Source organism: Crocodylus siamensis, chromosome 4 (assembly GCF_052110815.1).
Source record: "Crocodylus siamensis isolate JL-2025a chromosome 4, ASM5211081v1, whole genome shotgun sequence".
Lineage (NCBI taxonomy): Eukaryota > Metazoa > Chordata > Crocodylia > Crocodylidae > Crocodylus > Crocodylus siamensis.
In genome coordinates, this window is record NC_143398.1 from 76,187,649 (window position 1) to 76,215,532 (window position 27,884).

A 27,884-nucleotide genomic window follows, 5' to 3' on the forward strand; every position below is an offset into this window, starting at 1 on the left:
GAAATCTTTGCAGACTGGAAGAGGGCCAATATTGTACCTATCCACAAGAAGGGCAGGAGGGACTACCTGGGTAACTATAGGTCAATCAGCCTAACTTCCATCCTAGGGAAAATCCTAGAAAAGTTCATCAAGGTGTCTATCTACAATAATCTTGCAGAAGGTAAGATTTTGAATAATAGCCAGCATGGTTTTGTCACGGGCAGGTCTTGCCTTACCAAACTCAACTCCTTCGATGACCAGGTAATTCACCACCTGGACACGAGAGAGCAGGTTGACATTGTATACCTTGACTTCCAAAACAGCCTTTGACCTAGTATCCCACAATGTCCTTGTCAGAAAATTGCAGGATTGTGGGCCTAACTCCAAGACAGTTAGGTGGGTGAGAAACTGGCTGCAGGATGGAACCCCAAAAGTCATAGTGAACGGATCTGTGTCATCCTGGTCAGAAGTGGGCAGCAGCGTTCAGTGCTGAGTCCATTACTTTTGAACATCTTTATTAATGATTTGGATGTGGGGGTGAAGAGCTCACTGGCCGAGTTTGCGGATGACACTAAGTTGTGGGGGAGCATGGTCACACTTAAAGATAGGTTACAGATACAGACAGACCTAGACAGGCTAGCAATTTGGGTGGATTGGAATCTGATGAAGTTCAATGTCGAGAAATGTAAACTGCTCCATGTTGGGACAAGCAATCCCCAACACATCTACAGGCTTGGAGGCACCAAACTAGTACCATGAATGAAAGGGACTTGGGGGTAATAATAGACTACGGTATGAATATGAGCCAGCAGTGTGATGCTGTAGCCAGTAGGGGAAATAATACTGTGGCATGCATCAATTGATGCATCTCCAGTAAAACCAAGGAGGTGGTTCTTCCTCTGCACTTGGCACTGGTGAGACCACAGCTAGAGTACTGTATCCAGTACTGGGCACCACACTTTAACAAGGACATGGAAAAGCTTTAGAGAGTCCAGAGAAGAGCCACCTGTATGATTAGTCTTAAAAGGCAAGCCATACAAGGAAAGGTCAAGGGATCTGGGAGTCTTCAGTCTGAAGAAAAGAAGGCTGAGAGGGGACCTGGTAGCAGCTTACTGGTACACTAGGGGACTACATCAAGGGCTTCGTGAGCAATTGTTCACAAGGGCACCTCTGGGGAAAACCAGGAGTAATGGCTACAAACTCCTGGAAGATCTATTCAGGATCTACATTAGGAAAAACTTCTTCACAGTCAGGGTGTCCAGGCTGTGGAATAAACTCCCTCCAGAGGTGGTGCAATCACCTACCATGGAAAACTTCAAGAAGAGACTAGACAGTCACCTTGCTGGAGTCATCTGACCCCCAGGTATCTTTCCTGCTTGGTGCAGGGGGCTGGACCTGATGATTTTCCAAGGTCCCTTCCGGTCTTAGAATCTATGAATCTATGAACCCCAGTGCTGGGAGGGGGGAAGGGGCGGTGCTAGTGGAGAGCAACTGCAGACATGCAACCGCTCCAAATTGGAGCTTTCTCTCCCAACCCCCTGGACCCAAAAGTGAATGTTTGTTGGGTTTGGGGGAACACTGTAACTCATGGCACTTCCTGCAAAGTGCCTTGAGTTAGTGTGTGCACCTAGATGTTCATTAATGCACTGTAACTATGTTGCACTAAGTTTAGTATCTGTAATGGCAGGTACTAACTTAATGTGGTGTAATTGGTACTAATGAGGTAGTGCAAATGAACATTTTTTTTGCTGACACTATTGCGCATTAAACTAAATCTACTTTGTATTAGCATGGCCTTTGCCCACCACACTAATGTACAGTAGAACTAATCTTCTGCGCATTAAGCATCTTGTATAGATGGCCCAGTGGGGAGCACATGTCTGTCAGTGCCCTGTGTGCCAAAACCTTGTTCAACATCCTTCCCAAGTATGTAGTTGGTGCAATAAAAAATAATACATACAGACACACACACACACACACACACACACACACACACACACACACACACACTCTCTCTCTCTCTCTCTCTCTCACTCTGCCTCTTACATGTCCTGGATTATCAGGGATAAAAAAACACTCCAGCCCTACTACTGGATTAGGGTGTTGTGGCAAGGTATTGTTGGTGCCTGCCACTTTAAGGGCTGGGTCAAGCATCCAGCACGTGCCTGATGGCAGCAGCCATTTTGAGAACTTAGTATATAAAGGCTGCAGTCTGCTGCTGCTACCCCAGACAGAAACATTGCCTAGCTGAGCTGCAGCAGGAACAACCAGGAAGTAAAGGCAAGAGCTTATGGAGATAGCTAGGAGGCTCTTGGTCCTAGGCATGACCTAAAACTGCACCCTGCCAGGGATGGCACCCTCAAACGGTCAGTGCTGGGACCAGGACCAGAAGGGTCAAAAGGGCCAGGAGCCCACTGCGAGGGATGCCAAGAGCCGAGGGCCTGGGGTTTCCAACTGGCCTTGGCGGTGAGTCCAGGGTCTTTGCAGCCAAAGGTACTGGGAGGGCCATGTCCAAGAAGGGGAAGAGTGCAGGGAGCTAGGAAGCCCAGAATGAAGATCAGGGGACAGCAGGGCAGGCCCTATGAGGAGAGGCTATGGGACCTGAACCTGTTCAACCTCCACAAGAGAAGGCTGAGGGGGGATCTCATGGCCTGTTATAAACTAGTCAGGGGGGATCAGCAGGTGTTGGGGGAGTCACTGTTTCCCTGAGCACCGCTAGGAGCGACCAGGAATAACGGTCATAAGCTGGCAAGAGGGTAGGTTTAGGTTAGATATCAGGAGGCGCTACTTTACGGTCAGGGTGGCTAGGGTCTGGAACCAACTTCCAAGAGAAGTGGTGCAGGCTCCTACCCTGGCGGGTTTTAAGAGGAGGTTAGATGAACATCTTGCTGGGGTCATTTGACCCCAGTACTCTTTCCTGCCACGGCAGGGGGTCGGACTAGATGATCTGCTCAGGTCCCTTCTGACCCTAGAAACTATGAAACTATAAGGCGGAGTAGTACATCTGATTGGAGTGTTACAACTGGGGTGTTGCATTATAGGGCCCAGTGTGGAGGTGGAGACACTAAGAGCTGTGATGCCATCCGTTAGTCATGGGCTGTGGTGTAGGGGAGGTTTTGGAGCTGCAGATAGCACCCCATGGCATCGGGGTAGGTAATGGGCAGCTTTCCATGTTATATTATTAGTTTATGGAAACAACAAAGTCATGGCAGGAGAGACTGGGTGGAATGCCCCAGAGAGACAGGTGGGTGGGCTGGCATGAGACCTGGCCCCGAGAGTTGCCTCTTGTCACAGGTGTCAATTTGTAGTTTCCTATTTTCTTTCGTCTGTCTTTCCTTCCTGCTTCCCCACTCCTCCAAATAGTGTCTTTTCCCCATATAATTGGAGATGCTAAAATAGTAATCATTTCCAGAGGTATCTGAAATCAAATAAAAGGCTGATGTAAAATCATTAGACAGTTCTCAAAAAGAAACAAAAAAATACCTTGAACTGCTGTTCCAGTGTCACATCCTGCTTGGCTGGTAAAGCAATCGTGTTCTGAGTAAGCTGTCTATTAATATATTGGCTTAATGCAGCAGCAAATTGCTGTCTTAGACTCCTGGCACATTTCCTCTGATGCAAGTTGCTTTGTTCTTGTATGGTGACAAATATTGTCCCTCCCAGGAGTTGGAGTACACAGACAAACACCTTGCTGGGCATAGTTTTTCCCAGTAAACACTTCTTCAGGACCTTGTTGCTAAGTGGTGTGGGAAACCATAATAGCAAGGCTGCTTGGGATAGCTGCTGACACATCTATACCAGTGTAGATTTACTTGTATATTTTTTTTCCTGAGGTAATTCAACCCTGAGGACAAGTAGGCTACACTGTGGGGTCTATCCAGTCCTTGTTTGTTGTTGTAGGTGGAAATTTGTTGTTTGCCTGCTTCTTGATTACAAGAGTGTAAATGTATGTCTGATTCATACTGCAGAAACAGAAGTTCCGAGGTTGTTAATGGCTTTTCTGGCAACACCTGAGTGTGGTGTTAATGGTTGCAATTGCTTCGGTGGTTCATTGCATTGTTTTTAAAACAATGTAAGCATTGGCATTCTTCAAATGAAAGGTCTACTAAGCCCTGCACAAGCTACACCTAGTACTGCTGTATGGCTGTAGACCAGTGATTCTTAAGCATTCCATGACACCCTGGGATTCTTTGAGATGATTTGAAGAGTGCTGTGGGGTGCCACACAATGTTAGTACTGCTAGGTGTGCAAACATGACTCCGGATAACCCCAGAGAATCTTCCCTTTTGTAGTCTTTCTGAGCTATAGGCAACAGGAGAATTGCTCTATTATTTTTTGATAGTCAAAAAACCAAGTAAAAACTAACAGCAGGCATTTCTGAGGGGTGCCTTGAGACGGTTGGGGTGATTTGAGTTTATAAAGGTTGAAAACCACTGTTATAAACTCTTCAAAAGAATGTCTTTTTGTTGTCTGCAAGCGCTGTTGTGTAGCTGCCTTGAACCTACCTCAAGCAGAGAGTTATGCTGCATAATGTCAACATTGTTTAGTAGTTTTGCAGAATACATTCATGTTCACTAGGGTTTTGGCTGAGATCATGACTTGCCTCTGATCTAAATTTAATTTAAATCCAGATATTCAGAGCTGAAAGGCTTCTGCAGTTTCCTACTATATCACTTAGTCCCAAGTGATTTTATTAGTGAAGTGTCAAATGCATTAAAGCAATAGAACAACCTTAAAATCCTAAGTAAAACAGATAAATAGCATGCAGGGTGGGAAATGGTAGGTATAAAATTCAGAGTGATAAATTATGCTGACTTAATACAAACCATAAACGACAACACACTGCCGGATGGGGAAAGTTTCATGGCTTTTAACAATTTAATGAAATGTCACTATACCCAGCTTTTTTTCCCTTTAAAGGAGTGATTGCTTGAGTGTATCAGGGATACCACATGAATTTTCAAAGCAAGATAAGCCTGTTTTGTAATGTTCAGCAGCTCTTTTAAGTTATCACTGTTGGTTACAGGACCTTTCTATAGATAACTGTGGTCCAGAATTTGGCTGTGCCTGTAATGGTAATAAGGATGAAAGAAACGAAGACTATGCTGATGTGCAGTGGGGTCCTGTTGCAGAATGCTTCCAAGGAGATGCCTGCTCAGGACCACTGCAGCCTTATTTGGTCCCTCAGAGTGCTCTCCAAAGCCAGCCCTCATGTGGCTTTTCATTGAAGGTTCCTTGCAACTTTGCCACGTTTCATTTTGACACAGACATAATAGTACTATCCTGCCTGGTAAAAATTAATCCTCACCCTTAATGTTTGTGAATGCTCAAAGACTGTAGTGATAACATACACTAGGCCAGAAGGCAATTTAAACAATATATATTGAATAATTCAGCATTTATGGCAGGACTTGCATAGATCATATGAACAAACTTGAAGTACACATTGCTGAAAGTAACAAGAAATGTTGAGAAGCAGTTGATTCAGTGAGTACCCTCTATCTTGTGGACTGCATGAGAAAGGGGGTCAGGGGAAAAAAATAAAGGTAGTCTTGTAACTAAGACCTGTCAAAATGGTGTGCGACTTGAATATAGAATGTAGCTTGGGCGACAGTGACCATCATGTTCACTGTCTGTTGCAAAGCAAGCAAATCAGCTAGCAGGGTTGAAATTTTGGACTCCAAAACCGCGAATTTCAACAGGTTCAAGGCAATAGTAGGGGCAGTGCTGCAGGACAAGGGACTGAAGGTGAAAGAAGTGCATGAAGAGTGGTCATTCCTCAAGGACACAACCCTCAAAGCACAAAAGAAGTCCACTCCCATGCAGAGGAAATGTAACAGAAGGGCTGGTAAGCCCTCTTGGCTTAATAGGGATATCATAGTCTTCTTGAAAAAGAAGAAAGAGGCATACAAATAATGGAAGCTTAGAACAATCCCCAAAGAAGACTATATAGCAATGGCCCACATTTGTAGGGAGCAGATTAGAAAGGCTAAGGCGGTGATTGAATTTAAATTGGCAACAGAAATCAAGGAGAATCAGAAGTCCTTCTCTAGGTATGTAAAGAACAGGAGGAAAACAAATGGAAACGTGGGGCCATTTTTAAACAACTCAGGACAGCTGGTTACTGACACTCAGGAGAAAACTGAACTCCTGAATGACTAATTTGCTTCAGTATTTCACTGGATTAAGGAGAAAGTCATACTAGATAAGTTTCAGAATGGGCGTGGTGGGAATGACCTCCTTCCTACTGTTGACATTTAGCTGGTGCATTATAAGTTAGAAAAGTTAGACATTTATAAGTCAGCAGGACTGGATGAACGTCATCCAGGGGTGCTGAAGGAGCTGGCCGAAGTCATTGCAGAACTCTGGCAAAACTCTTCCAAAATTCATGGCACTTGGGGGGAGGCACCTGAAGACTGGAAGTGGCCCAGTGTTGTGCCCATTTTCAAGAAAGGGAGGAGAGAGGACCCGGGCAACTATAGGCTAGTTAGCCTAACTTCTATCCCAGGGAAAATCCTGGAAAAATTCATCAAGGAGTCTACATGTGATAGGCTTGCAGAAGGTGGGATTCTAAGCTACAGCCAACATGGCTTTGTCTTGGGCAGGTTTTGTTTTACCAATCTCATCTATGACCAGGTAACTCGCCATCTGGATAAGAGAGAGGAGGTCAACATTGTATACCTAGACTTCAAAAGGCCTTTGATCTGGTATCCCATGACGTTCTCATGGGAAAATTGGAGGATTGAGGGCTTAACTGCTTGACAGTCAGGTGGCTAGGAAGCTGGCTGTGGAGTAGGACCCAGAGAGTTCTAATGAATGGGTGTGTGTCATCCTGGCAAAAAGTAGCCAGAGGTGTCCCTCCATGCTTGGTCCTGTGCTTTGCAACATCTATATCAATGATTTGAATGTGGGGGTGAAGAGCTCACTGGCCAAGTTTGCAGATGACACCAAGTTGGTGGGGAGGCGTGGTTGTGCTTGAAAATAGGCTGCAGATACAGGTAGACCTAGACAGGCTGGCAACTTGGGTGGATCGGAACCAGATGAAGTTCACTACTGAAAAGTGTAAAGTGCTCCATCTGGGGACAAACAATCCCCAGATTGTTGGCTCGGTGGCGCCAAACTGACTAGCACTATGACTGAAAGGGACCTAAGGGTAATAGTATACCATAGTATGAACATGAGCTATCAGTGTGATGCTGTAGCAAACAGTACTCTGGTATGAATCAACTGATGCATCTCAAGCAAAACCAAGGATGTGATTCTTTCACTTTACTCAGCATTGGTGAGACTGCAGCTGGAGTACTGCATCCAGTTCTGGGCATTGTACTTCAACAAGGATGTGAAAAAGCTTGAGAGAGTCCAGAGAAGAGCCACCTGTATGATCAGAGACATGCAAGGCAAGCCATACAAGGAAAGGCAGAGGGACTTTGGTCTCTTCAGCCTGAAAAAGAGAAGGCTGAGAGGGACTTGGTAGCAGCTTACCAAGGCCTGCAGGTATTGGCTTTATATTCAGTCGATTAGGAGGGACAGTGATTTGAATCACTGTCCCTATTCAATTAGGCTGATTTGGATTTGGAGATTCAGTGCCGATTTGGAGATTCAGGCATAGACTATAATGGGGAATCACTAAAATACCTATAACTTTGTTATAGCCCATTCTGAGTGCATGAAGCCCTCCTCTAATTTTTTTCCATATATGGAAGGTCACCCCATCCCTCTCCCTTTTCTCAGTTTCTGTTTGCTGCAAGCCTTTCAAATTTCCCTATCTCTCCAAATTGATTCAGAGGCTTCTGATTCAATTCAGACCTTTTTTAATGGGTTTCCTGATTTGATTTGGATTTGGAGATTCAGCCGTTGAATTGGGCCAAATCTCAAACAAATTGAATTGGCTACTGAAGCTTTGCACAACTCTAGAATACATCGAGGGCTCAGTGAAGAACTGTTCACCGGGGCACCCCTGGGGAAAACCAGGAGTAATGACCACAAACTCCTGGAAGACCGTTTCAGGCTTAATGCTAGGAAAGACTTCATCACAGTTAGGGTGTCCAGATTGTGGAATAAACTCCCTCCAGAGTGGTCCAATCACCTACCCTGGAAATCTTCAAGAGGACACTGGACAGTCATGTTGCTGGGATCACCTGACCCCAGTTGTCTTTCTTGCCTAGTGCATGGGAGCTGGACCCAATGTTCTTGCGAGGTCCCTTCTAGCCCCTTAACTATCGATGAATCTGTGAATTTACAGGACTTGAATGTTGATTCCTCAGGTGGGCTTAATACTTACCCTTTGGAGGAGATGCATCTGAGTCATCACAGGGAGGAGATTGAAATAGGTATGACAGTGGACAGGGGAGGAGGGTGGTCTTTGACCCAATATATGCTTTTACAGAAGAGGAGCTTTCTGTTTTGCTGCTTGGAACTTCTGGTTGTACTTGTTCTCCCCAGCCAGAGATGAAATTAATCTCTCAGGAGCTGAACTGGAAGCTAGCACCTTGAGTTAGGGCCATTGAACAGTCAAGGAAGTTTAGGGACTGAAAGGCCAGAGTCTGAGTCAGAAGGAGCCAGAGCTTCATTTTAAATACTCTGGAGGTGGAGAAAGAAGGGTCTTTGAAATTAAATGTGTCCTATTGGACTTGTTTTGGCTGATTGGACAGCCACAATGTGAAAGACCTTTTGCCTGAAATACATAGAAATTAGGGAAGCATCAGGCAAAAATTGGGAAACGCATTTGGCACATTATCTCTTGACTTTATTAAATGTAGGAAAGTAAGGCCTATCTTGTAGTATGAAGAAATCTGATATTTCCTGGTTCTTTTAAATACCTGCTTAATTTAAACAGATGAATACAGTCAGTCAGATATACATAATAAATCTTACCTGCTAGACAGTTATGTTGTATAAGTCTTATATAAACTTGTTAATGAATTAGAACAAAGAAATATAAGTAGCTAACTAGAATGGGATAGTTTGATAATCTGCAGAACATTTTGTTGCATATGGTTTATTTGTTCTGGTGTCCAAAACAACTAATCCCAATTTATTTTGATAAGATTTCAGAAGAAGATATATACAGTAAAAACTGTGTTATCTGGCACTTTACCATTTGGAATGCTCCATTAACCAGCATGGTGATGGACGTGGCAAAAGTGAAACCGGAGGACCACGGTGGTGCTTCCGGTTTCGCTGAGTCCCACTTTTTCCTTTTTGCCACGGCCCGGGGCAAAGCAGCCTGCGTGGGGCTCCCCTCCCTGTCCCCTGGCACACTGATGCCAGGGAGTGAAAGCCCTGTTGCACTGGATGCAGCAGGAGGGGCGGCGGCCTGAACAGCCAAAGATGCCTCTCAGATAACCGGTATATTTGGTTAACTGGCACCCCCCATTCCCCATGGATGCTGAATAACACAGCTTTTGCTGTATTCTTCTTTCCTTCAAGATGATCTAAATTCATTGACTGGGTTGGATCTTTCAATTCAATATAGCTTTCTTCTGTCTTAAATTGGAAAGTTTTTGTGAGACTCTAAAGCAAAACAGCGATTAATTTATTTATGCAATTATGTACTTGATAGAAGTTTAACATTAATTTTAAAAAATTGCCTATGCAGGTCTCCAAGTTAGCAAACGTTATGGTTAAACATGGCGTGATGAAAGGAGATCGTGTTGTCATCTACATGCCCATGATTCCGCAGACAATGTTTACTATGTTGGCATGTGCAAGAATAGGAGCCATACATAGCCTCATTTTTGGTGGATTTGCATCGAAGGAGCTTTCTACTCGAATTGACCATGCAAAGGTAACAAATGCATGAAAAAAATAAAACCCACTATAGCTGGTTTTAGGAAAATAACTTACTAATTTTTCCGTTGTTGATTTGTTATATTTCCATTTTCCCTTTGTGGCACCTATGTCATTGATGTTAGCAAGCATGGAATATGAACAGGTAATATTTATATAGGGTGTGATCTTTTTTTCAATAACAGATATTGACTTGTATATTTATTTTTTTTTTATTCTTTTAAAAAAAATTGACTTTTTTATTATGCAACTCTGGGAATAAATTTATTTTCCTCTTGTCCTCTGTTCTTCCTCTAAAATCTCCCTTTAAAATTCATTCTTTCACCGGGTCTTCCCTCACTGGTCCAAAGTATTGAATGTTGCCAACCCTTTACAACTTCCTTTGGTTGTTATGCTTTGCACTCGCTGTTTATAAAGAGGTATGCATGTTCACTACATTTGGGAGTACAAATAATACTCATCTGTATAAACTTAGGAGTAGAAATAATAACATATTTAGCCATTTGTGCCACAAGTGAATAGAGTTGTGTACCATGTTTTGAATTTTGCTGATTTTTTTTGTGGAATTGCTGAAGAAATAAGTTAATGATAGTTTTCAAGTTTTCCTCCTGCTCTTGTTGCGTGTGTGTTAAACATACTGTAAGAGCAAAATATAAAAGCTAGAAGTGAGTGAGTAATAAAAATCAGGAGAAGGAAACTGCTAGGAGTGTAACTGTTTTTAAGGTAAATTTTTATAATACAGCTAGGATAGTGCTTTTCATTTACAATATATTTGTCAAATGTGAGCTATTTGATCCAAATGGGCTTTGAGAGAAAGAAGATAGGTCAGCATACAATTATGCCTGTGTTACTCATAATAGAGAGGTTAAGTGATTTACCTAAAGCTACACAATAGGGCTATGGAAAAACTGTTCTTAAAAATAGTGGCTGCAAGTCCTGGGTTCTATGCTAATTTATGATACCTTTGTTCACTTCTTAACATTTAAAAGGGAAATGTAAGAAAACTATGGTTATAGTCTCTTGGTAAGTTTTGCCTTGATGTGTATATGCAGGAGAATTGCTGTGTAATGAAAAGACAGAAAAAAGATTGTGTGTTTTTTAGGCCTGAATTTTGTTTAACTTGCTTGCCTAATTTCAGAATCAGCTTTGTTAAAATGAATTTCCCACAAATCACTGGAATTATTTTAAAGACTTCTTTAAATGACTATGGTAGATTGCATTCTGCTAACTAAAAATTAATCTATTCTTTAGAAACTGCATCAGTTAGTAGACTCTAATTTGTGCTGATTAAACCATGTGATATAAGTTCAGGTGTTGTATGATTAGCTAGAAAGAGTTAAGACTTTGGAACAGAGATCTCTGAGCCTCTTTTGGAAGAAGAGTCACACTCTAAATCTTGTCAGAAGACCCAAATAAAAGAAATAACAAGCACTTCCTAGTGAATGTAGAAAAGTACTTATACTGTAGCAGTTTGCCTTAATTTATCTTGAATTTTAAGAAGCTCTGGGAATACAGCATAGTTCTACAGAAGGTAGTTGTTAGTCTTGTCAGGTATTGGCACTGCTGTAGACATAAGGTGAATTGTGATGAAGTGATACAGAATGTGAGGAGAGGCCTTTCTAGTAATTTCCTTTTCTCTTCAAGTCAAGAATGTGTAATTTTTGAGGGGCAGTAAGTGTCTTGTTAGAAGTAAATATACTTCTAATCTCTTGTTTTAAACCTCTTATTTTAAACGCATCATGATATGAAAGGATAACTGCAAAGAATTTTTTAAATGATATGCTTGGAGACATTGTGCTTTAAGCAGCTGATGATTCCATTCCTTTGAAAGAACAGTGGGGCTTTTTTTCCAATAACTTCTCCAAGTAACAGAGTTTCATAGATTTTTATAGACATTAGGGCTGGAAGGGACCTCAGAAGATCATTGAGTCAAGCCCCCCAGTTAATACCTAAGCATCTGATTTTTGCAAGTCCTTCAGTTTGAAGCAGGATTATGATTCACAGGTGTAAACTTCTTTGGAATACAGTATGCACAAAGCATATGTGTTGGTTAAAGACATCTGCTCATGTCTTCCATTTAGGACAGAAAGTATACATTTCTTCTCCCCTTTTAATTATGACATTTTGACATTCCAATAAGGCAGCCCTGTAAAATGAACTTGCCTTATTTGATACTTTATTCTGAAAATTATACTGTTTTTGCATATACAGCTGTAAATGATTACTCCTGCTTCTCATCATGACATGATCAAACCTTTTGGGTGATTAGGCAGCACACTCAGTGTGGCACTTAAGAGGCATGATTACATCATAATTGGAGCCCTGTCTTGCCTTGAAGCACCTTTTTTTGTATTGCATATTTTTAAAAGTCACTTTACCATAGATGAAAAAAAAGTATATACCTTTTATTTTTCTACTTAATGGGTTCCTCTGTATGTTCATTAATGTGCTTTTGCTATTGTGTGTTAAATTTAGTACCTCTAATGTGAGGTACTAACTAAATGTGCATTAGGCTGCCTTAATGCACAGTAGCAGAAGTGCACACTCTTCTGGTGACGATTAATGTGTAGTAGCCTAATTTTTCTGTGGATTAGCTTATTAGCATGGTTTTTGATGTGAATGCACAGTAAAATATGCTACTGCACATTAACACACATGTATAGATGTGCCCAGATGGTCTGATTAAATTTTCTTTAGAGCACTGTGGAATACCTGACAGAACTAAAAATAAATTGCAGTCTCATAGATCATGCAAATGTATAGCTAAAACAGAAGTAGTTATGTTGGTTAGTGGGGTTGCTAGGTTTCCCAAAGTTCAGTTAATGGACTACTGCCAGCCCACAAATTGTTTGTATGTGGCTTTCAAAGGGTTTTTTTAGTGGTGGCCATCAGTGTTGCATCTGTTGAACCTAAAGGAGTTTTATTGCATATTCATTTTGTTAGGGAAACCCCAGGTATATGTTCCATCTATTAAGTGGCAGTTCATGAACAAAACAGGGGAATGCATGGCTTAGTTCTGCTGTATTCCCTGAAGTGCCTTTCTAAATCTCTTGCCCTACCATTGATGTAACTTTTCCAGTGGTAGCAACTACTGGTAGTACAGTAGAAACTGGATATTGCCAAGTGTCCAGGGTTATTCAGATCCACAACAAATAGCTGAATGGGATGTGTCTTTTGTTTGGAAGGATACTGCATCTTTGGTGAGCTATGCAAGATTGTGGCTGTGGTCCAGGTGATGGAATAAGTTGTGCTCTTTTGAAGTAAAGGTCACAGTAAACATCTGAGTTTCCTGTTCCTAATATGGCAAGCCATTGTGAACTAAGCAGGTTGAGAACCACCTAGGTACAAATGATTGTTGTGCTGAGGTACACCAGAAAAGTTAGGGATGTGTGACTGTGCCAAGAGGAAGAGAAGATGCATCTTGGGAAGATTGGGAGTTAGGCATGAGGGAGTTGTCAGTGATGCTCCAGAGAGTGTGAGAGAGTGCTTATGCGAAGCAAGGCCTAGCATTAAAAAAAATGCACTAAAACTCCCAGAATGCTTCAAGGAGGTTGAGAAGTCAGCGATTGACATTCTGGTAATCACTTTCTGACCCTTAGATGAAAATACTGAACTTCTGACCTTTAAACAATGATAAAAATAGCAGACATGCCGCTTACATTGTTAAGAATAGGAAACTGCATGGCTAAACCGCAATGACGAAAAAACAACCGCATATTATGTCAGTTTTGACATTTTAACCCTGCAAAAACCAGCAAAACATATAGATGAATAATGTATTTAGGTTATAGAAAATTAGCATAAGAAATATAAAGGTCATTAAGAATTAACATAAGAAGCGTAATGATTATAATACAAAGCGTATCACCTGATATTATAATATAGATAAGTCAACTAAATAACCAATAGAAGTAAGAATTAGAAATGCATATGTATAAGTGTTATCATATATAACTAATAGTAAAGTTATGTTAGATGCCTCACTTCCACCATGGGGACAGTTTTGTATCTTTTGCCTAAAAAAAGATAAGGGACTCCTTTTAAATGAGCTGTTGACCAGTTCTGAGACTACCTGAATCAGGCAGCCGCACCTAGCCTCCAGGTTAGAGAGCAAGGGCTTGATTTGGGAACCTCGTGAACCAACAGACCTCCTTTAGTTTATGACTTTGTGAAACAATAAAAGTTTTAAATTGAACAGGTCTGAGCCTGTGCTTAATTCAGTCCTATATAATTCGGCATCGAGCTCCCACAGAGAGTACTCTGCTTATCGGGAGTCTTGCTACAGTTGATTTGATGTTTTCTGAGACTATAGTTGCATGTGGCTAGAGAGGAACAGTGGTGATTAGTTCTTCTAATCCAATGGCAGTGACACCACGGACTGAACTATAGTCTTGGTGTTGACTACAGTCTTTAACCACTAGCTGCTGTCTCCAGTTGTAATATTTCATCTTAAGTACAGACTAATTTATTCAAATATATTCTCCACATGACTTTTTGTATAGCTCAGTTTAATTAAAAAGTTCTGTCCTCTTCTGTTGTTAAGTCTGGCCGAAAAGGTATAGATGACATATGTTGTATTTCTTAAAGCAATTTTGAAAATTAATTGGAAATTTTTTTCAAATTCAAACGAATTATCATATTTCCTTGAATAGTACATTTTGAAAGCATACATCCTATTATTCGTTTGTAAGGAAGCAGTTTAATCCCTCCTTACACTGTGAAATCTTGACTCAACCTTAACTTGGAAGTTCTGGTTACTGCTTCCAGAATGAAATTAATGCTAATATATGCAATTAGTAAACTAGCTTAGTCAGACTGGAAGATTGTACTTTTTTTGTCACATTTCTCCAAAACTGCATGAATAAGAAGAATAATGACTGATTCTTTTCTAAATGAGTTTTCACTCTTAGCTTTTCTGATTTTTATTTTTATGACTGCCTTTTTGGTGAGAATTGGATAAATATAAATGTAGTGCGTTGAAAGTTTTAGGTGGTTGGGTTCTGAAAATATGTCTAAATATTTTGCATACACCTTAAGACAGAGAGTTGTGATTAAAAAGTGCCTGTCTACATGGGGTCCAGGAAAGTTAATGAATCATACATTCTATAAATAAATGTTCAAAAATATAGAGGCTTCCACCTTTCCACATGCAAAGTGTCATGTGTAACATAAGACATGCATGGTTTATTTTTCTGAATAACTTTATGAAAAATATTCTTGATGTGTTCTTTCTTATTTTAGCCAAAACTCATTGTAGCAGCAACTTTTGGAATAGAACCAGGAAGGAAAGTGGAATACATACCCCTCCTAGAAGGAGCACTGGCAATGACGCAACATAAACCTGAAAAAGTTCTCATTTACCATCGCCCTAACTTGGTAAACTAATGAGATGTTTTCTGCTTCTAAATTGTTATCTGTTTCCTGTTTTTCTCCATTAAATATATATATGCTGTTCATTTTTAATTGGAATTTTTACCATTGCATAAGATTTAAATAATAATTAGATAAGTGAGAGATTAAATATACTAATTTTTATTCAGGCTGTTTTAATGGAAGACTGGTTGTGCGTGCTATTTGAATAACTATTTTTATTTTATCTGTTTAATTTCGTTGCATATTTTCTGTGTTTCTTGGTGTATAGGGCACTGTTCCTCTTGTTCCAGGTCGTGATCTTGACTGGGATGAAGAGCTTGCAAAAGCACAGTCTCATGACTGTGTCGCTGTTCGTTCAGATGATCCACTTTATATTCTTTATACATCAGGAACTACTGGCTTGCCCAAGGTAGGTTTAGGGTATCTTTAGGGTAAGTATCTATGACATACTATTTTCAGTTCCACATGAGGGAGCATTTAATTAAGAGGGCGAAGATGTTTGTTGAAGTTTATTGCTGTAATGATAAGCATTGTTAAAGTTGTTTTAATCTCCCTTGCTCCCATTACTTTGATTTCTTCCAGTAAATTATATTAGCTTAACTGATACATGGAGACTGTAAAACTAAGATGCATCCTAATACAAATGTTTGTTTTTTGTATTATTTTTGGGTGGTAGATACATGCATATACCCTATGTAATAAGTTTGATATAAATGATACGTGATTATTTGATGGAAAGATAGTATGGTTAGTAAGATTTTATTTTATATATCATCACTTCCAATTAAATTAAAAATGTAATAGATAATGCTGTTGGATAATATTATGATTCAAATGAGAGTGAGCCTGTTTTAAAGGAGTGCGCTGTTCAATAATTCCTCTGAGAGAAGAGGCCCTGTGAAAATTAGTTTAGGATGGGAATAGTTATAAAACTAGTGTAATACATGCTTTGAAAATGGTAGTCTTAAACAACCAATAATCTTTAATGATCTCTTTTGAGACAGACTATGTTATATTGTACAGGACTGTAAGCCACCAACTATTTTTTGTGCTAGTTTATGGCTGTATCAATTATATATATATTTTGTCTCATGTCTATTTGCCTCCTGTTTTCCTGCCACCCTCAGGAGTTAACACCCCCTTAAAATATGCAAGAAATTTAATGAGAGTTCACATTTTATCAGTTTTGCTCATTATTTTAAGATAGAAATGTCAAATGTCTTTCACCTTTTGCCTTTTTGGCTGACTATAGCTTGGATCAGTAAAAAAGTTACAGACTGCTAAAACAGTTCCCCTAGGGTTTCTGTTAGAACTTTTCTGCTGTGGAAAGGAGCCAAAGTTGTATCTTCAGTAAAATACCCAAAGCAGCACTCTGACTGGTCACAAATTGATAATTTTATCACGTCTGTTTTAGCACACTTCAGCAGCCTTTCTTTGCAGGCATTAATGGAGAGACAGAGAGATAGCGAGAGAGAGAGCGTGTATGGTGCTGGTGGGGAGAGGGAAGGGAGCACACTGAAAATGATTGAGTGGGAAGCAAAAATTTCAGGCTGCTTGTTTTACCCCTCTCCACATTCCTTTTTTGTGAGCAAAAGTGTTTGAATTGGAAACAGACCTATAAAGGTCAGAAAAGTGTTCTTTTGTGTGGATTGTGCGTGGGAGGAGGATGTAGTGTTTGAGCGGGGTGTAGTTCTGTGGAGCAAAACTCCTTATGGCTGGAAAAAAGTTGTGTTCCCCATCCCAACCCCCCAAAAAAGACTAAATCTTGATCGTTGGAATGTTTCCTATAAAACTACCATATTTACTTGAATCCAGGATGAGGCCCACCCCCCGCCCCCATTGAACGTAGGGGGGGAATGTCCTTTATTTTGGACTTAATTATGAGGTGACAGGAGGCATACAGCTGCTGTAGCTTTAGCTGTGGCCTTGACCTGCTGTCCCCACTGCCTCCCCTATTGCTTTACCCCTCTACCACCTCTTCCACTGCCTGTCTCCTTACCACCTGCCCTCCCACTTCCTCCCCCACCGCCTACCCCACTAGTACCTCCCCACTGCCTGCCATCCTACTGCCCCCCTCACCCCCTATTTCCCCTGCCACTTCCTTCCCCACTGCAGCAGTGGGGGTGGGGATGAATTTAAGAGGACCCCCAATAATTAGATTATGTATGGAACATTACATACATTTATACATTTCTCTGTGTGTGAAATCTAACTATTTGTGGGTGAGGAATATCTCTAGATTGTATTAAGTAATACATGTTTAGTTGACATTGGCCTATTTACTCCATGGAGACAATAAGAACACTTTGCAGTCCTCCAGCATCTCAAGAGGCACTGTTCCTAGCCCCCACTCCTGCCTGAAGGGTGATTCTACCCACTTTCCCAGACTCTACTGCCTAAGGGGGTGGTATTGACCCCAGGGCAATGCCACTACCTTCTCTGAGAGGGTTTGACCCTGGCCCACATGGCATCACCGACTGAAAGCTTAAAAGTTCACTGAGGCTTTCTACCTTTGCTCAAGTGCTCCAGTGCGAATACTGATCACCTACCTGCCTTTGTGAACCAAACTGAACCAGAGAATACCGGGGCTGGCTGGGAACTGTCATGGTCAGGGACGTGTGCCAGATGGGGGCTCAAAGCTAGCTGCCCTACCAGTGGATTGGGGTAGGTGATTGGAATCTGCCCCTCCTCTGCAGCTGTTTTTAAGATCAGGGAGCCAGGGCAGGGGGACGCAGTTTCCCTCCAGGCTCTGGTGTGTCAGCCCACCCTGGCAGCAGGCAACTTCTGGCAGGGAGCAATCTCCCAGCCCCCACCAGAAAAGAGCTGTCTCCTGGCCCCCTGCTCCCTGCCAGGGCCTGGGTTAGCGCCTGGGGGAGCCTAGAGCTCCCCCTGGCTGTTGAAGGGGGCTGGTGCAGGGCCAGAGGGCATGGGAGCAGACTGCTGCCAGGAGCAGCAAATCTACTTCCACATCCTCACACGTGTGATGCCTACCTGGGGTCGGTTTACTCTAGAGTTTACCTACCCCGCAGCATTTACATGTTTAGACACTCCCATGGAACCGTATACAGCCTGGGCCCTGCATGTCTAGAGGACTGCCTTCTCCCTAATGTTTCTAAGGCCAGCTGAGACCAACCTTCTGCAATAACAATTGTGTGCCAAGTCCATTTGGCAAAAAACAAGAGGGAGGTCTAGCTCCAGCTCTGGAACTCTTTCCTCCTTGAGGTGCATCAAACCCAAGCCTGGAAATTGTCCAGAAGCACTGCAAGACCTTTTTATATAGGCAGATATTTAGCAGGAGGGCTTTTGTGGTGCTGTTTGGAGAATATGTTCTTTGTTGCTTATTACATACTATTGATATATGAATAGGGATAGTAATAAGGTGGTAGGACATAACCGTATTTAGCCGCTGGTAGCAACTGCAAGTTGTGCTCATGGTTTTTAGTTTTTCTTTTTTTGTTAGACTCCTGCCAAGTCAAATATCAAAAGATTCTTCATGGCTTTTAAAGCCAGAAACAAACACTATAATCATCAGTCTAACCACCTACCTATCACCACAGAACTCCACCTAGTCATTTCTGTATCAAGTCTAACAAGCTGTAGTTGAATTACATATTTTCTAGAAAAGCATATCTTTAACAAAAACATCCCCCCTTGACTTATGGGCTTCAAATGTAGAGAATTCATCACAATCCTTTGGAAAATGTTCCAGTCTGTAAGTATACAAATTGTTAAACTGAGGATCTGTATGTATGTGGGGAGGGCAGCAGGGTGCAGGAGGAGGCAGCAGGGGTGGCAGTGTCTTTTTTCCCATTTAAATGTGTCTAGCTTCAGCTTCTAGTCATTAGATCTTGTACCTTTCTGTAGTACAAAGCCTTTTACCAGGTATTTATCCCTGTGCAGGTATATATAGAGAATGATAATGTTAACTTCTGTCTTACAAAATATATTACCAGTACTCAGCCCATATCCATGGCTTTTCCTCTGAAGACTTTTCAGTTTCTCAGCATTCTTTGGGAATATAGAAAACCAACTTGAATATGGCTTTCCAGTAATGGCTTTGCTGGTCACACAGGAGTAATCTTGCTTTACTCCATTTGGCATTGATGAGACTACTACTAGAATATCTTTTAGTTGTGCAAGTTAATTTTGTATGAGGACTTGATGGGATAAAATTAATGGAGGAAGGGAGTAGAAACAGAAGACAGGTCTGTTAGAAGAAAATCATATCTTGCACTTTTCCTTGAATATAGTAACAGGAGACTTCTCGGAGGACATAGGAGCTCTGACAACTAAATTGTCCTAATGACCATAGTGGAACAGACCAGGTCTCTCTGACTTGATGTCAGTGCCCTTGAGATAAAAGCAGATTTGTAGGGATTTGTATTAATGAATTAGAAAATAGAGAGACATGCAGGATGCTGAAATAAGAAAGGTGGAGATAAGTCTATGGTATACCAGCAGAGGATGGTATCTTTATTAGTCCTCACAAGCATTTTGGTAAAGACTGTTCAATAATGTATCACTAACTGAAGATCGTGAAGAAGTTACTGAAATCTGTATGTAGCTCTGAGTCTTTTTTAGAAGGGACTGGATAGGGAAACCTGTGAGAACAGTGCATGTGCTTTTGAATAATTTTGAGGCAAATGTTTGAACCTGCCTTCTAGGCATATAGATCCTTCCATACACTTTTCAAAATGTGCATCCAGCTGCTTTTACTTTTGGTTATTAGTCAAGTGCTGTGACCTAAGAATTCTGTGTCTTTTTCTCTGGAGGAAGGATGATCACTGGAAGTATACAGAAAACTTCTAAAAAAATTATTTTAGAGACAGTGAAATATTTCCCTCAATATTTTCCAACCTAGAAAAATTTAGAATGAAAATGGATCACCACAAAAAATAATTTCCATGTTAAGAGCTGATAGCAAGCTTCTGTTTCGTATCAGTCAAGAAAAAGAAAGAAGAAAAAGACGCCTCCACCCCATAGTTTCATAGTTGGTAGGGTTGGAAGGGACCCGAGCAGATCATCAAGTCCGACCCCCTGCCATGGGCAGGAAAGAATGCTTTGGCTAAACAACCCCAGCTAGCTGATTATCTAGCCTCCTTTTGAAGACCCCCAGGGTAGGAGCAAGCACCACTTTCCTTGGAAGTTGGTTCCAGCTCTTGGTCACTCTGACTGTGAAGTAGTGCCTCCTGATGTTTAACCTGAATCTACTCTCAGTCAATTTATGGCCATTATTCCTTATTACTCCCGGTAGTGCTTGGAGGAACAGGGACTTTCCTACTGCCTGCTGGTCCCTTTGGCAAATTTATAGATGGCCACCGGATCCCCTCTCAGCTGTCTCTTGTGGAGGCTGAACAGGTTCAGGTCCCATAGCCTCTCCTCATAGGGCCTGCCCTGCTGCCCCCTGATCATGCGAGTGGCCCTCCTCTGGACCCTCTCAATAATGTCCATGTCCCTCCTGAAGTGCAGTGCCCAGAACTGGATGCAGTACTCCAACTGCGGTCTGACCAATGTCACATAGAGGGGGAAGATCACCTAGGATTTGTTTGTGATGCATCTGTGGATCCATGACAAGGTGCAGTTAGCCTTTTCCACCGCATCCTCACATTGCTAGCCCATGTTCATCTTGGAGGCAATAGTGACTCCAAGATCCTTTTCTGCCTCTGTGCTGACAAGAAGGGCATTCCCCAGCCTGTAGGTATGCTGTAGGTATGGTTCTTCCTCCCCAGGTGCAGTACCTTGCACTTGTCAATATTGAAACCCAACTTATTTTCACCTGCCCACCTCTGTAACCTGTCCAGATCTAGCTGTAGCCTATCCCTCTCTTCTGGCGTACCCACTTCTCCCCACATCTTAGTGTCATCTGTGAATTTGAACAAGGTGCTTTTCACCCCCTTGTCCAAGTAGCTGATGAAGATGTTGAACAGTGTGGGCCCGAGGACTGAGCCCTAGAGAACCCCACTGCCTACATCCCTCCAGGTCGAAAATGACCCATCCACCACCACTCTCTGGGTGGTCCTCCAGCCAGTTTGTGACCCATCTGACTGTGTAGGCGATGACACCACAGTTGCTAATTTTTTAATGAGGATGGGGCGAGAGACAGTGTTGAAGGCCTTCCTAAAGTCCAGAAAGACTATATCCACCGCGACACCTGCATCCAAGGATTTTGTGACCTGGTCGTAGAAGGCTACCAGGTTGGTCTGACAGGACCTGCCTTGAATGAACACATGTTGGTTGCCCCTAAGCATAATATCCCCTGCTGGTCCCTCAGATGTGCTCCTGGATCATTTTCTCAAAGAGCTTTCCCAGAACTGAGGTAAGACTAATGGGCCTATAGTTTCTTAGGTTCTCTTCCCTCCCTTTTTTGAAAGTGGGGACCACATTGGCCCTTTTCCAGTCCTCCGGCAGCTCACCAGAGCACCACGAGTGCTTGTAAAGCTGTGCTGGGGTCCCATAATTACTGCTGCCAATTCCCTCATTACTCTGGGGTGGAGATCATCAGGACCTGCTGATTTGAACATTTCTAGTTCCACCAGAAGTTCTCTGACTCCTTACTGACCCTAGGCCTGGCTGTGCCTCCCCTGGATCAGTCCGGGATCCCAGTAGGTGGGATGTCCCAGTCTCTGCTCAGAAAAATGGAAGCAAAGAATCTGTTAAAGAAGTTAGTTTTGTCGTCTGGTGTGACCACCAGATTTCCTGCATGTCCTCACTCAGTACCTTCTTTTTACTCCCTATGTATTTAAAAAAGGACTTCTTGTTAGCTTTGATCCAGGTTGCTGGTCCCAGTTCCTTCTCTGCCTTAGTCTTCCTAACAGCCCCCGCCTACAATCTCGAGCAGCGGAGGTATAATCCTCCTTGGTGACGGCCCATCCTTTCCACTGGGTGTATGCCTCCTTTTTGTCTTTGAGACATTCCTGGATGCTTTTGGTGAGCCATGGGGGCTTTTGAGCACTCTTGCCCCCTTTGATCTGCATGGGGATTGTCACCTTTCAGACTTGGAGGATCATCTCCTTAAGGAACAACCACTCTTCTTGGACTCCCAAATCTCCTCCCCTCTGGGACCTCTGTACCTCCCTGACTAGTCTCCTTACCTCATTGAAATCCTCCCTCCTGAAGTCCAGGGCTGCTGCCTTGCTGCTGGCCTTTGGCACCCTGTGCTGGTTGGTGAATTCGAGTAGGCGATGATTGCTATCACCCAGGTGGTCAAGAACCCGCAGTCCCCTCACCAGGTCATTGCCTGTGACCAGGACCAGGTCCAACAATTCATTTCCCCTAGTGGGACAGTGCCCCTCCTGGGTTATAGTTTCATAGTTTCTAGGGTCGGAAGGGACCTGAACAGATCATCTAGTCTGACCCCCTGCCATGGCAGGAAAGAGTACTGGGGTCAAACGACTCCAGCAAGGTGTTCATCTAACCTCCTCTTAAAAACCCCCAGGGTAGGAGCCTGCACCACATCCCTTGGAAGTTGGTTCCAGGCCCTAGCCGCCCTGACTGTGAAATAGCACCTCCTGATGTCTAACCTAAACCTACCCTCTTGCCAGCTTGTGACCGTTATTCCTGGTCACTCCTGGCCGTGCTTGGGGGAACAGTGACTCCCCCAATGCCTGCTGATGCCCCCTGACTAGTTTATAACAGGCCACAAGATCCCCCCTCAGCTTTCTCTTTTGGAGGCTGAACAGGTTCAGGTTCCATAGCCTCTCCTCATAGGGCCTGCCCTGCTGTCCCCTGATCATGTGAGTGGCCCTCCTCTGGACCCTCTCCATGCTGTCCACATCCCTCTTGAAGTGCGGCGCCCAGAACTGGACACAGTACTCCAACTGCGGCCTGACCAGTGCCGCATAGAGGGGGAGGATCACCTCTTTTGACCTGCTTGAAATGAATATGTGGATGCATGACAAGGTACGGTTGGCCTTCTTAACTGCCTCCCCACACTGCCGACCCATGTGCATCTTGGAGTCAATGATGACCCCAAGATCCTTTTCTGCCTCCTTGCTGACAAGAGGGGAGTTCCCTAACCTGTAGGTATGGTGCCGGTTCTTCCTCCCCAGGTGCATCACCTTGCACTTGTCTGTGTTGAAACCCATCCTATTCTCATGTGCCCACCCTTGTAACCTGTCTAGGTCTGATTTGTATCCTGTTGCTTCCTTCTAGTGTGCCCACATCCCCCCACATCTTGGTGTCATCAGCAAATTTGTACAGGGTGCTTTTTACCCCCTCGTCCAAATCACTGATGAAGATGTTGAACAGTGCGGACCCGAGGACCGAGCCCTGCGGAACCCCACTGCCCACGTCCTTCCAGGTTGAGAAGGACCCATCCACTACCACCCTCTGGGTGCGGCCCTCCAGCTAGTTGGTGACCCATTTGACTGTGTGGGTGTCTATGCCACAGCCCTCCAGTTTCTTAATGAGAACGCGGTGAGAGACAGTGTCAAAAGCCTTGTGGAAGTCCAGGAAGATTATATCCACTGCTACCCCTGCATCTAATGATCTGGTGATCTGATTGTAAGAGGCTACCAGGTTGGTCTGACAGGACCTGCCACTATGAACCCATGCTGGTTGCCTCTAAGCATGCAGTCCCCTGCTGGCCCCTCCTGGATGTGTGCCAGAATAATTTTCTTGAACAGCTTGCCTAGGATCGAGGTAAGACTAACTGGCCTATAGTTTCTCGGGTCATCCCTCCTCCCTTTTTTGAAGATGGGAACCACATTGGCCCTCTTCCAGTCCTCTGGTACCTCTCCAGATCACCGTGAGTGCTCATAAAGCCATGCCAGGGGACTTGCAATGACCTGGGCCAGTTCCTTTAGAACTCTAGGGTGGAGATCATCTGGACCGGCTGACTTGAAAACATCCAGCCCCTCGAGAAGCTCCCTAACTAAATCCTCGCTAACCCTTGGCCTATGTGTGCCTCCCCCGGGGCCTGAGGGGGGCCCAGAGGGAGGTGGCTGTCCTGGTCCCTACTTACGAAGACGGAGGCAAAGAAATCATTAAACGTGTTAGCTTTGTCATCTGGTGTGACGACCAAGTTTCCCAAAGCATCCTGCAAGGCCCCTCCATTACCTGGGACCTTCTTTTTACCTTCTATGTATTTAAAAAAGGACTTCTTATTGTCCTTAATCTGGGAAGCTAGTCCCAGTTCCATCTCCGCCTTGGCCTTCCTAACTACCCCCTACATCCCCGAGTAACTGCAGAATAGTCCTTCCTGGTGATGACCCCTTCTTTCCATTGGGTGTAAGCCTCCTTTTTAGCAAGGAGATATTCCCGGATGCTTTTGGTGAGCCACGGAGGCTTGTGTGCTCTCCTGCTGCCTTGCTGCAGGCCTTTGGCACCCTGTGCTGGATGGTGAATTCGAGTAGGCGATGATCGCTATCGCCCAGGTGGTCAAGATCCCGCAGTCCCCTCACCAGGTCATTGCCTGTGGCCAGGACCAGGTCCAACAATTCATTTCCTCTAGTGGGACTGTGCCCCTCCTGGGTTAGGTGGAGGTCCTGTAACTTGGCTAGGAACCTACGTGAGTGGTCAGACCTGGCTGACTGCATTCCTTGCAGATGTCTGGATAATTTAGGTCACCGTGTATGAGGGTCTTTCAGAAAGTAATAGCAATTTCAAAATAAAACTATTGTATATGCAAGAGTGGGAAAATACATGGTGGGAAACACTGGTCATGGTATTGTCAAACACACCCATCATTTGTGGCTGTGTAGAAAAGTGATGCACAAATGATCATTGCACACAAAATGGTTTTATTTGGACATCCCCATTACTTTCTGAAGATCTGTAGCAGAGAGCTGGAGGCTCCTCTTACAAAAAAAGGATCAGACTCATTGTAAAGGCTGCTGTGTGAGTAAACAAGTGGGCAAGATAAATACTAGACAGCACAGGCAGGAGGGAAGAAGGAAGGAGCTGCTGATTGACTGTTAATCAGACTATCACCTTGGGGCTGTGGAGTAATTTTCTGCAGGTCATAATGAAAAGGGTGAGATAAGGGCTTGCTCAGAAGTTAGAGCATATGCAAGGGAACAGAAAGCAAGCTGTGGCCAGTCATGGGAGAAAGCCCTGAGGATGAACTGAGGCCTCTCACAAGGAAGAAAGAGAGACTGCGTGCTGAGGGACCCTGGCAGGGGATTGGACTTGAGCTGAGCAGTAAAGTGAGAAGCCCAGGGGTGGGTTACCCAGGTGGGCTTCATTTGCCCAAATTGACTGACTAGTTTTCTGCTGGCTGTGACCTGCTCGACCTGAGGCTGTGTGAGTTAGAGACAATGTACCCTTTTCTTTCATTGCGCTCCCGAGATAGGTATGTGTTTGGGTTAAGGAGGGAGCCAGACTTTCAGTTTGTTTACTAACAGGAGCACCAGGTTGGGACTAGAAAAGGGGAGGCAGGTGTCCCAGTAGTGCCAGAGATGCATGGAGAAGCTTGAGCCTGCTGGGGTGGGCCCAAGCTGGAAAGGTTAGCTGGAGGAGGTGGGAACCAAGGCCAGAAGACATAAAGACCTGAAGAGGCAAGGGATTGGACTTGGACTGAGAGTCCATTGAAGTGACTGATTGTTGACACATGTAAGATATGGATGTGGCTGTAGAGGTGGTTGGAGGCCATGAATACAGCCTTTAAGGCATCCAGTGTTTAGAAGAAAACAGTGTTCGGACCTAGACCTGTGAGACTCCTGGGGTCCTAGGCAACCTCAAAACATTTATTTCTAGAAACATAAAAGGCGTAGTAGGTGAGTGAGGAGGAAGGGCCCAGGGACCAGGTGGGCAGGAGTGAAGGACCAGAGGAGGGCACTAAAACAACACCCAACTTCATCCTGCTACAAGAACCCTTGTATTTTGTTTTCAGGCTGAAATGTTGCACTTTCCTTAATATTGTATAATCTATCCATGTGTATATAAGGTTTAAAATTGAAAGAAAGCTGTGAAAGTATGAATATAGATAAGTATGTGCACACATATTCTTGTAATGTGATCCCTTACGACTTCGCTCTTTATTCTGTAAATAGTCTTCAAGAGGCAGATTAAGACTTTTATTATGATGTATTTTTGTCAAAATAAGACATATCCTGGTCATTCTTTAAATCATTCAAGAAATATAAGAAAACTGAATGATGGATTTTGTTAATATTGAGTTTGTAAAAATTCATCCCCATGTTAATATTGAGCTTCTTTCATGGATAGAAATATTTGTTACAATTCAGTGGGAGTTTGAGACTTCTTTATTGAAATACCTCATTTTAAATGGGAAAAATAAAAGCAGAATTCAGAGAAACCTCACAACTTCTTTGATAAGTGCAGAAGAAGTATATGAAACTACATGAAAAGTTTTTACCAGTTAGACTTTCCCAGAAATGTATATCTTTGCAGAAAACACCCATAATAGGATAGTAATATTACACTGTTGTACTGGGCTTTGGTATATAGAGGAAGGGGGAGAGTAGAGACACACTGCTGTGGAAATTTGGCTCCTTTGGCACTAGTTACGTTCCTTTCCATCCATCTTGCTTGTCTCCATCTGACACTGCAACTGTTTGTTGCTCCGTATTACAAGGGATGAGAAAAGGGCTGTGTAATGCTGGTTATTGAGTTAGGTCAGTGTGTTGAGCTCATTTTTATGTTGGATCACTTGAAACGAGAAGGAAATGTTAATGTAACATAAAATGAACAACCAAGACCAAAATTTCACACAAGGTAGGAAGTGGAAGATTGGGAGAAAGAATGATGAAAATAGAGAGTCCATAACAATGGCTAACATAAAAGGGTATATGGTTAGAGAAGGGCCAGGTGACTGGGTGCCAGTCTAGCAAGAGAAAATCCAATTAAAAAGCAGTGAAGTATCTTTTATTCTCACTCACCAGGAAGCTTTCACATGTGGATAGTAGTCTAGTACATCAAAGCACAGAGTGAAGAATCAGGAATTTTTCTCTGTTTTGGAAGAAAAAAATAATACATTTTTACAGCAACATGCACAGTTATTGTCACATATTGCACACGATCTTGCATAAATGAATGGAGACAGGATCAATACTCTTAAAGATTTCAAAATCCTACGTCCTAGAAGCAACTTTTGGTGGTTAATATAACAAGGCATGAGATGTAATTGTTGGCAAAAGTATGTTCTGTAGAGTGGTGCTAATGTTTTATGGTAGAGGAGACATTCCTCTGTATTGTTGAAAAGGGAGACCTTTATGCTCTCCATCCTGTTACAGCTCACATACTTCTTCACTTTTTTGTTTTTACCTCCTATTAATATCTGTTGATGGAATGCATGACAATCCTATTTTGAAGAGAGGTTTATCCTGGTAGTGGTCTTTTGCAAGCAGTTGCCTTCAGCTTCAGCTTTAGTTTTTGTTTTGTTTTGTTTTGTTTATGTGATCCCTCTGCATGCTAATGAAAAGTTGCTTCTAATCATATTTGGCATTCTTTTAGTGGGACTACTGGCACAAGCACATATTTGTAGTATCAGGCCCTTATGTTATTCTGATGTGGCAGAGAACTGGAAGTCGTAGCAAGACAACTTTACCTTTTCAGCTAATTTGTATTGTAGAGAATAATTTCCTCATGGAAGGAAGAGTCATGTCTGTTTGCCTTGTAATTGAGCATGATTTTATATTTTTTCATTTAGGGTGTTGTTAGACCAACGGGGGGCTATGCAGTTATGTTGAACTGGACCATGTCAGCTATATATGGACTCAAACCTGGAGAGGTAACTGCCAGTTTAAATTGTAGTTGTGTTCATTAAAACTTTTTTTAAAGAC

The 27,884-nt window shown here is 42.9% G+C and overlaps 1 protein-coding gene across 12 annotated transcripts in view; it reads left to right on the plus strand.

Annotated features, from left to right (window-relative positions):
* Window positions 1-27,884, plus strand: part of ACSS3 (acyl-CoA synthetase short chain family member 3) — a 203,754-nt gene that overhangs the window by 26,396 nt on the left and 149,474 nt on the right. For 10 of the 12 annotated variants that reach the window (XM_090042623.1, XM_090042625.1, XM_090042626.1 and 7 more), the window contains exons 3-6: window positions 9,578-9,766; window positions 15,010-15,144; window positions 15,410-15,550; window positions 27,752-27,832. In XM_090042623.1, the coding sequence (XP_089898749.1) occupies window positions 9,578-9,766; window positions 15,010-15,144; window positions 15,410-15,550; window positions 27,752-27,832 (546 nt within the window). The remainder of the gene's footprint in view (window positions 1-9,577; window positions 9,767-15,009; window positions 15,145-15,409; window positions 15,551-27,751; window positions 27,833-27,884) is intronic. The other 2 variants (XM_090042628.1, XM_090042627.1) reach the window with 2 other exon arrangements.